We start from the raw sequence: 10,631 nt of genomic DNA, 5'->3' as shown, positions 1-10,631 counted from the left end.
ATTATTATTATTGAGGCAGTCACAGTCAGGAAGGACATGTTTAGTGAGGCATTGGAGAAGGGGGAGCTGCCAGAGACACTGACACAGGCATCGATCAAGCCAATCCCGAAGAAGGGGAAGGATCCATTGGAGTGTGGGTCGTATAAGCCCATTTCGTTGTTGAACACAGATGTGAAAATGCTGATTAAGTTGGTGGCGGGGAGGGTGCGTGGCAGGGGTGGTTGCTGAGGATTTTGTAAAAGGTGGCTAGCTCTCCAGTGACATCAAGGGGCTGTTGAATGTGTTTATGACTCCGTCAGTGGGGCGGGTGCCGGATGACATTGTTTCTATGGATGCAGAGAAGGCTTTTGATCTGGGTGGAGTAGAGGTACTTATTTGAGATCTCCCCCGCTCCACTCCCGTTCACTAGACTTCCCCTCTCCTTACCGTAGCAAAGTGGCCCCCATCCAGGGTCCTCCTCCAATACCCCCACAAAAACAACAATCGCCCCATCCTTCCTGACCTACTCGGCGCCCTCCACCACCAACATGCCCAAACCCCAACAGCATTAACAAGCTTCTCTCCTCACCAAGAACCATTGCAATCCCCCCTTCATGCCACGCCAACCCCCAACAGAACAAAAACATAACAAAAAGGCATAAGTACACTGTACAAACACCCCCCTCCAAGCAATCCTCCTCAGACCGGCCCAAGCTTATTTTCTCTGACAAAGGCCTCTGCCATCTCTGGGGTGTCGAAAAAGTAATCTTTTGAGTCCATTGACCTTCTGCAAACAGGCTGGGTACACTATCCCAAATCGTACACCCTTGCTCTAAAACACTGCTTTTGCTTTATTGAGGGCCACACATCTCTCCACCAGCTCAGTCCCAATGTCCTGATATATCCGCACAGTGTGCCCATCACAGTCAATGTTCCGGATCTTTTTCGCCCAGCTCCAAGACCCTCTCCCCTTCCTTTGATAGCTGCAAAAGCGGATAATCACCGCCCAGGGTGGCACATTCGGCCTTGTCACCTGCTGGAGTGCCCGATGAGCTCTATCAAACTCTGGAGGGGAGAACAACTCATCCCCTCCCACCAGACGAGAGAACATCACTGAAAAATACTTGGTTGGCTTCGAGCTCTCCACTCCCTCTGGCAGCCCCACCAACCTGAGGTTCAACCTTGACCTGTTCTCCAGATCCTCTACTTTTAACCTCAGGCCTTTGTTGCTCTCTGCCACGAGCAGCAACTCTGCTTCCAGTGAGGTGAACCACCCCTCGTGTTGCGACAAGGCCTCCTCCACACCCTTCAACATTGCACTTTCACCAAATTAAAGGTCTTTCCAAGATGATGGTGAACCAGGCCCACAGCCTGTTAACAGTGGCTTTAAATTATTCCTTTATGTCCTTGCCCTGCTGCTCGAACTGCCTATCCATCTGTTTGCTGAGTTTTTCCAGCTCCTGCACATCACCACAGCCAGTGTGTCTGATGGAATGGGCACGGCAGCCATCTTCCTCCAACTTCTTTTGACAGGCTACCCTCCTGAGCCTTTTTCACATGGATCTTCTTCGTCGACACTTTTGACATGTCTCCGTCGGGTGAAAGTTCTCCAAATCAACTCACAGGGTTTGGACACCAAAATCCCCCAAAATACAGGTAAAGGGAATCAAAAACACCTGACGTGCTGTTTTGTGCTACTTCACTTTTCTTCCTCTTTCTGTTCTGTGCAGGTGCAGAGGGCCAGTTCCCGGCCTGAAGATGTGAAAATGGATGAACTGTGCGCGCGCGGCCCATCTCCCCATCTGGTACACAGTCCTCCAGTCTCCTGGCTGGGACCTTGGCCAGTATTTTCGCTTTCACGTTTAGCAGTGGAATGGGTCTGTAGGATCCGCATTCTGTTGGGTCTTTGTCTTTCTTGGGTATCAGTGAGATTGAGGCTTGTGGTGACATAGGCGACAGGGTGCCCCTCGCCAACGAGTCTATGAACATCTCCCGCAGGTGCGGGGTAAATGCCGTCACAAATGTTTTGCAGAAGTCTGCCGGGAATTCGTCTGGTCCCAGTGTCTTCCCTGCCTGCATGGAGTTAATACTCTCCATGACTTTTCCCAGTTCTAGTGTGCTTCCAGCCCCATTTCCTATCCTCCTCCATGACTGGCATGTCTAGTCCATTGAGGAACTGTTTCATCCCCAAGTCCCCTGCTGGGGGATCGGAGGTGTACAGCCCCCGATAGAAGGCCTCAAATGCCGTTGGCCTTTTCTGGCTCCACTACTAGGTTGCCTTACATAGAACATAGAACGTACAGTGCAGAAGGAGACCAATCGGCCCATCGAGTCTGCACCGACCCACTTAAGCCCTCACTTCCACCCTATCCCTGTACCCCAATAACCCCTCCTAACGTTTCTGGTCACCAAGGGCAATTTGTCATGGTCAATCCACCTAACCAGTTGTTGCCGTCTAATCTGAGCGATTACCCTATTGGCTGCCTCCTTTCTCAGCTGGTGGCCAGCAGGGAGGCTGGCTTTGTTCTCCATGTTCAGACAGGGTCCCCCATATCCTGGCGAAGTTAGTGCACTGCATTCCTCATGGAGAACAGGTCAAAGTCCATTTGTAGCTTTGTCCTCTCCACCAGGAGCTTTACGGTCAGGCATTGGAGTATCGCCGGTCTACTTCCAGTATGGAGGTGGAATAGCTGTTGTTCAGCCACCCTCTCTTCCCTGTCTCTTCGTGCTTTGTTCGCAATAATTTCAACCGTGATCACAGCCTTCAGCGCCTCCCAGAACGTGGATGGTGAGACTTCCCCATTCCGGTTATTAGTAACATACTCGTCTATGGCCCGTGATATTCTCTCGCAGAAAGCCTTATTGGCCAGGAGGGGCATGTCCAACTCCATCTTTCCTTTCAGATTCCCCTGCATTGTGACCAACCTTAATATTTCCTTTTCCAGGGTGGCGATCCGATCTAGCTCCTTTATGGTGCTTTCTTGGGCTTCCAATCGCCTCTCTGCCTTGTTTAGGGCCACCTGCATGGTCGCCAGAGTTTCACGACACCATCCTGACCACAGCCTTGATATCGGGGTTACGTCTCCTCTCTATGTTCTCGTCTTGAGAGAAACATCTTCCAACCACCCCCTGGTGTGTGTGGGCGCCTTGTGCTGCGAGTTGGTCCTTCTCTCCCTGGCGAGGCCCGAGCTTCGTCGCCTCGTGCGTCTGCCAGCTCAGCCATTTGCTTCTCCTAGCTTTTTTCCACTTCTTGTTACTACAAGGCCTCTGGAGTGACTGTTGGTCAGTATCTCTTTTCAATTTGTTGTTGGTTGAGGGTGGGGTTATTTTTCTCCTTGTATTAGTGGACTAGTTCGGGTGAAAGAGCCTATTTTCGGGTTCGGAGGAAGAGAGCCACCTGATGTGCGAATGCTTAGCACATCCCCATCACCAGAAGTCCCTCATGATTTGTAAATATAACTTGCGTTTTTCCCATGTGGGGGTCACCTTGCTAGCAGAGATGCTGGTTAATGGAAGCGGAGTGGGGGGAGAACGCCGTGGCTGGTTTATTTTTTTGGTGGGAGGAGAGGTTGTTTTCCTTTTTAGGTTGGGATAATGAGCCAAGGGCAGTTGGGTTTTCTTTAAGGATGGGGGAGGGGTTGGTGGGCAGAGGAAGGATACTTGGTGGGAGGCCGGGGGGGGGGGGGGGGGAGTGGGGGTAGGGGATGGGATTGGGGGGAAGGGGGGGGCTGCTGACGGTGAAGGTCTCTTTGTTGAGCTATGGGGTGGTGGCAGCAGCCATCTTAGGTGTGCCTGGAAGCTGGGTGAGGCAGGGGCCCTGTGAGATTCCCTTAAGACTAGGATATGGCTGATCAGGGTTGGGGGGGGGGGGGAGAGAGAGAGAGAGAGAGAGAGAGAGAGAGAGACGAGAGAGAGGGGGCGTGGTGGGGGGATCAGCATGAGGCTACCAAACAGACTGGTCACTTGGAATGTGAGGGGATTGAACAAGCCGATTAAAAGATCTTGGCTGTTTGCCCATTTAAAGAGCTTGAAGGAGGATGTAGTTTATTTACAGGAGACTCACTTGAGAATTAGGGATCAAATGAGGTTGGGGAAAATGTGAAACGGGACAAGTGTTCAATTCAGGATTCAATGCGAAGCCCGAGAGGAACCTGTCAGTGCTTATTAATAAGAGGGTGGCCTTTTCAGTGGGTAATATAGTGGGAGATCCAGGGGGTAGATACGTGATGGAGAGTGGAAGGCTGGAGGGGACCCTTGTGGTTTTCGTGAATGTGTACACATCCAATTAGGAGGATTCGGAGTTTATGAAGATGGTGCTGGTGACGGCCCTGGATTTGGATTTACGTTGGCTGATTATGGGGGGTGTGGTAGTGGTGGGGGTGTGTGAGGGGATTTTAATTATGTTGCATTACGCAAGGACTGGATAGGTCATGCCTAAGATTCCTGAAGATATCTGGGGTAACAGAGGAGTTGCTCATGGAACAGATTGGGGGTGGGGTGGGGGGGGAGTGGATCAGTGGAGGTTTAGGCATTCGAGAGGGAAGGAGTTCTTTTTCTCACCTGTGCAATGGGTTTACTCCGAATTTACTTTTTTATTTGGGTAAAGTATGGCTTCCTGGGTTAGACGTCCGGTGGTGGAGGAGAAAGTGCAGGGGGCTGGAGGCGCCGCTTAGGCCGGAGGATATTATGAGCTGCATCTGCCCTATGCAATCTGGAAGGCTCCGGGCCCGGATGGATTCCCTGTGAAATTTTATTTAAAATTTGTGACGGATCTGGGGCCTCATTTAATGGGGATGTTTAATGATTTGTTATTCCGGGGAGAGTTGCTGACCACAATGGCACAGGCTTCTATCTCTCTAATCCTGAAAAAGGATAAGGATCCAGAGGAGTGGGAGTCATACCGACCCATATCTCTATTAAATGTTGTTGCAAGGTCGTTGGCCAAGATGCTGTAAACACGCTTGGAGGAATGTCTGCTGGGGATAGTAGCTGAGGATCAGACGGGGTTTGAGAAGAGGGCCGACAATTGTCGGCCAATACAAGGAGATTATTGAATGTGGTGGATTTCAGTCCTGTTTGGTTCGGAGCCAGAAGTCATAACCTCCATGGATGCAGTTCGACCGGGTCGAATGGGAATACAGGTGGTTCACGACAGGGGATTGTTGCACAAGTTGAACGTGGGCAGCAGGGTAGAAGGCGTGAAGGGGGATTTGAAGAGGTGGAATGCTCCGCCGCTTGTCATTGGCAGGGCAGGTTCAAAGGTGAAAATGACGGTCTTCTCCCAAACATTTATTTTCCAGAGTCTCCGGATCTTTTTACCTAAATTCTTCTTTGGGAAGATTAATAAGCTAATTTCGGCCCGTCTGGGCAGGCAAGACACCTTGGGTCAGGAGGACGTATTTGCAGAGAGGTAGGAAGTCTGAAGGCTTGGCGTTGCTGAATTTGATGGACTCCTATTGGGCGGCAAACGTCCAGAAGGTGCGGAAATGGGTCGTGGAGGAAGGGTCAATATGGGAGTGGATGGAGGCAGCTTCCTGTACAGGGTCGGTTCTGTAGGCATTGGTGAAGGCGCCTCTTCCATTCTCACCAACCAGGTACCCTGAGCCCGGTGGTGGTAGCCTCTATAAGAATCTGGAACCAGTTTAGGCAACATTTTATTTTTTAAAATAAATATTTTCATTAGAATTTTCCAAATTTAATAATTTAACAATGAGACATATCAAAAAACACAAACTTTACACTGAGACATTTCTTATGTAAAATTTAAATGTATCCCTTTCATCAGCCCTCCCCTTTCCTTTCTCCCACTTCCCCCCACTCCCCCCCCCCCCCCTGTAGATAATCAGGCTCCATCTTGGCCCCTTCTTTCGCCACGGGTGTTGTACTTTTATATTCTTTCTTTCATTTGTGGTTGTTGCTGTTTACCCCTATGGCTTCACTGGAGGGGGCTCTCTGCCCACCCCCCCCCCCATTGCTCTTTTTCCAGGTCCCTTCCTGATACTTCCCTGTGTTCCTTTCTTGTCGTCCCCCCCCCCCCCCCCCGCCCACCCCCCCCCCCCACCCATACCTTGTTCCTACCTGTTCTGTGATCTTATCTGCCCTCATTGATCTCTACTCACCCCTTTCTTCCTAATCACTATTGGCTTCGAACCAGGTCTTGGAACAGGCTGATGAGTGGCCCCCACGTTTGTGGAAGCCCTAGTCCGACGCTCGGATGGTGTACTTGATCTTCTCCAGGTAGAGAACTTCCAACAGGTCTGGGAAGCCAGTCTGCAGCTGTGGGTGGTGCTGCTGATCGCCAGCGAGCATGATTCTCCGGTGTGCGATGAAAGAAGCAAAAAGCCAGGGTGTCGACCCTCTTCCCATATGTAGTTCTGGCTGGTCCGTTACCCTGAAGACTGCCACTCTCGGCACGTCTCCCACAACCTTGGACATCGCCTCGAAGAAGGCTGTCCAGAACCTGACAAGTCTGGAGCAAGCCCAGAACATGTGGGTGTGGTTGGCCGGGCATCCCTTACACCGTTTGCAATTATCCTTCACCTCTGGGAAGAACCTTTTGCTGAGGTGAGCTTTGTGCACCACTTTGGAAATCCATGAGGCTTAGCCTTGCGCAGGAGGAGGTGGAGTTGGCTCTACTCAGCGCTTCGCTCCAGAGTCCCCAACTTACTTCCGTCCCAGTTCATCCTCCCATTGTCGTCTGGCTTCATCCAATGATATTTTTGCCCTATCCGGTAACCGTCCATAGTCCCCCCCCCACCCCCCCCCCCGCCCTGCTTACTGTCAGTGTTTATTAGTTCCTCCAGTAATGTGCCTCTCGGGGCCCTGGGGTACTTTGCCATCCCCTTGCGGAGAAAATGTTTAATTTGAAGGTGCCGGAGTTCCTGTCCTGTCGGTAATTCCTTCCGTCAGTTCGCCCAGGGACGCTGGTCTGTCCCCTATGTAAAAGTCCCCGACTTGCTCGCGTCCCCCCCCTCCTGTCTGCTTTTGTTGAAGGTGGCGTCGAGCATGGCTGGTGGGAATTTGTGATTGTCGCAGATGGGGGCCATGGAGGACATCTTGGTGAGACCGAAATTCTGCCTCATTTGGTTCCATGTCTGCAGTGTGGAAAGCACCACTGGCTGGATGTGTACTTTGTCGGGGGAGGGGAGGGGGGACCCATCTCTGTAGGTCCTTTTTAACTTCCTCCGCCAGACTGGTCAGATTCCACTTGTGGATCCTTGTCCAGTCATGGGCTTTCTGGATCCCCAGATAGAGGAATTTGTTTTGGGCTAGTTTGAATGGTAGTCCCTCATGCTTTGTCCCTCCCCGTTCAGGTACACTGGGAATGTCTCGCTCTTGCCCAGGTTGAGTTTGTAGCCCAAGAAGGCTCCGAACTCTTCCAGGTGCTTCATGACTGCTTTCAGGCTGTTCTTGGGTCGAGACGTAGAGGAGCAGGTCATCCATATCCTCTTTCGATGCCCTTCCAGCTTTTCGCATCTTGCTGTTCATCAGTGGAAAGAGGCGGAGTGTGAGTGCCTTGTGTCTTTTATAGTCAGATCCCACCCGAGTGTCCTGCCTGCTTATTGTCCTGTTCTCTGTGTCCATTAGCTGCCTGTCTGTATATCATTATGTGTGTGTCCGCATATCATGACAGTCCCCTGATGTGCATCCGCTCAGCACATTACCGTCACTGGAAGTCCTAAGCAACATTTTAAACTAAAGTTGATGTTGCTGTGGCCCCCGATATGTGCCAACCACAGCGGGGTTGACTCAATGTACAGGGTCTGGTAACGGGACAAGGTAAAGAGGTTTAGGGATTTGTTTGTGATGGGTAGATTTGCAGGGTTTGAGGAACTGGTGGACAAGTTTCAGCTCCCAGGGGGGAATGGGTTCAGGTATCTACAGGTCAGGAATTTTGTTCAGAAGGACCTAGTTACATTTCCTCAGTTGCCATCCCCTCATTGATGGACAAGGTAGTATCGGAGGATGATGTGGGAAGGGGAAGATTTTGGAAATCTCTGGGCAGTTGATGGAGAGGGAGAGGGCCTCACTGTAGGAGATAAAGTGGAAGTGGGAGGAAGAGTTGAATGGTTCATTTGAAGGGGGGTGTAATGGAGTGTGGCCTTCCACAGGATAAACTCTACCTCCTTGTGTGAGAGAATGAGCCTAATCCAGTTTAAACTCGTGCACAGAGCGGATATGACCAAAGCATGCCAGAGCGGGTTTCTTCTGGAGGTGGAAAAGAACCACTCGCACATGTTCTGGTCCTGTCCGAAATTGGGGAAGTTCTGGGCGTCTGAACCGCGCAAGCCTGTGGGGAGGGGTTTGTCACGACGGGGGTCCACGGAGCCCAAGGGGCTGCCGCGCGGTCGGGGCCGTAGGCGCGGGCGTTTCACGCGGCCACATCTAGTGAGGCTGCAAGGGCCCGTGCCTCTGAGAGTCCTAGCGACTCTTTTTCTAAAAGTCTTTGGCGGATTTGGGGAGAGTTCATACCTGCCACAAACGCATCGCGAATTAACATGTCCGTGTGTTCAATCGCGTTTACCGGCGGGCAGCTGCAGGCCCGTCCCAAAATTAGCAGCGCGGCGTAGAATTCGTCTAGCGATTCTCCGGGACTTTGCCGTCTCGTTGCGAGTTGGTAGCGTGCGTGGATCTGGTTCACTGGGCGAACATAGATGCTCTTTAGTGCTGCGAACGCCGTCTGGAAATCCTCTGCGTCTTCTATGAGAGGGTAAATTTCCGGGCTTACCCTCGAGTGCAGGACCTGTAGTTTCTGGTCTTCTGTGACCCGGCTGGGGGCCGTTCGGAGGTAGGCTTCGAAACAAGTCTGCCAGTGTTTAAAAACTGCTGCTGAGTTCACTGCGTGGGGGCTGATCCTCAGGCATTCCGGGACGATCCTGAGCTCCATAGTCCTTTAAGCACGCTTAATAAATTGTAGCGCACAAAGACTCCCGAGAGACGAATAGAGGTGAAGTCGATGAGGCTTTATTAAGCGTGACTCGTTCCCCGCAGTTCAGCAACAGACTGGAGCTGCGGGGAGAATTCCTGGTTCTTATACTCCGCCTTCAGGGCGTAGCTAGAGATCAACAGCCAACCAGGACCCAGGATCTGTCAGCCAATGGCATCACGGCTTCACAGTCCCACATGACCCCTAATGCATACTACCACAAGCAGCAAATGGAACGGGGGGGGGGGGGGGGGGGGTTCCAAAAATAAAATGGCCATGCAGAATGGGATGGTGGGTTGTTTGTTTATTATGAAAATTGTATAAAGTTGAACGTGTTGTGTATATTGTAAAATGGAAAATGTCCTGAATAAAAATATTTTTAAAAAAAGGATTTACAGAGCAAGTTGTGTCACAGCGTGCACAGTGGAAATTATTTTGCAATTACATTGAATTTGCATCATAAATGCACAAACAGACAAGTGCCGATTCCCGTCAGCATTGCCCCCCTTGCCCTCTCCAGCTCCATTAGCTGACGATTACCAATCTATGTAGAATCTCCACTGGCCTTCAGAGTCACATCTAATATTGGCCAGACAGCTCGGAAAATGCTGGTGAATTAAGGCAACACTGGAAATTCTGAAATCAAGGTCCGCAGAGCTAGCCTCTCTGACATTATTCCACTGCGATTATAATTTTCACAACAAACAGATTCCAACAGAGTAAACACTAAGAACAATATTAATGTTTTTCATCAATACAGTGGAAGCATTTTGTAAAGAGATGAAAACTGTGATTTTTTTTTTACCTGGGATAATAGCACCTGATCCAAACACCATAGCGGATAATAGTATAGCATTCACTAGGCAGCTGAAAGTCTTCATCTTGTATCTCTGTGCTATTCCCTTTTTGCAGAGAGCTATTTATGCAGCTGCAGTTTTTTTTTAAGTGTAACTGTGGATTTACCTTTGTACCAGAGTAAAAGTCTAGATGCAGATACTGATGTTCGTTGTGGCAACACGCAAAATGATAATAAATACCATACTATTCATTTATGACATAATAAAAATGCATATATATCCTGCTTCTCTAATTTTTCCCAGAACTTTGGTCATAGGTCATGTAATGGACTCCATCTTAATACAGTGACAGAAATGTAATAGGTAATGAGAGCAATGTCAAATTTTGTGGTGAGATTAAGTATGACAGGTGGGCAGTTACTTACGTACGGCTCGAAAGTGGCATTATTGGGAAAATGCTCAGAAGGGTTGCATTCATTTCGCATGAACACATTAGGATTGCTTACTTGCTAAGATTGGGGAGAACTCGATGAAGCAACCACTTGACACAACTGCCTACTTTGTTCCGTGAAGAGTCCATGTCGAGTCACGAGGGGTGTCAGAACCTGTTGTCTCCCTGGGTGGGGGTGGGGGGGGGGGGGGGGGGGGGGGGGTGTAATTCCATGGCAGCAGACCACGTCTGAGAGTTACTGATCTGGATGCAAGACAGCTTTATTCAGTTCAGAAAATAGCGTATTTGTCTCAGTTTGTATATCAAGAATGCCAAAGCATGTCTCACGCAAACAAGCTACCATTATTCCTGTTTCTATCCTGCAACTCTGGTAGAGACAGACATGTGGAAATTCCATGCTGGGATTGAACATTACCTCCCGCGCAACATCAAAGATGCTCCATAAATCTCAAATCTTGCCCCAACCTTGGTGTCCAGC

General features: G+C 50.2%; 1 protein-coding gene across 1 annotated transcript in view; it reads right to left on the bottom strand.

Moving 5' to 3' along the window:
* Positions 1 to 9,864, bottom strand: part of LOC140389773 (intestinal-type alkaline phosphatase-like) — a 71,181-nt gene extending 61,317 nt beyond the window's left edge. Inside the window, exon 1 of the mRNA XM_072474286.1 lies at positions 9,711 to 9,864. Coding sequence (XP_072330387.1) covers positions 9,711 to 9,786 — 76 coding nt within the window. The 5' untranslated portion in view covers positions 9,787 to 9,864. The remainder of the gene's footprint in view (positions 1 to 9,710) is intronic.
* Positions 9,865 to 10,631: the final 767 nt, after the last annotated feature.

The sequence above is a fragment of the Scyliorhinus torazame genome, chromosome 14 (assembly GCF_047496885.1).
Source record: "Scyliorhinus torazame isolate Kashiwa2021f chromosome 14, sScyTor2.1, whole genome shotgun sequence".
Classification (NCBI taxonomy): Eukaryota; Metazoa; Chordata; class Chondrichthyes; order Carcharhiniformes; family Scyliorhinidae; genus Scyliorhinus; species Scyliorhinus torazame.
Note: the sequence above shows the minus strand (reverse complement) of the source record. Positions and strands in the feature narration are given on the sequence as shown.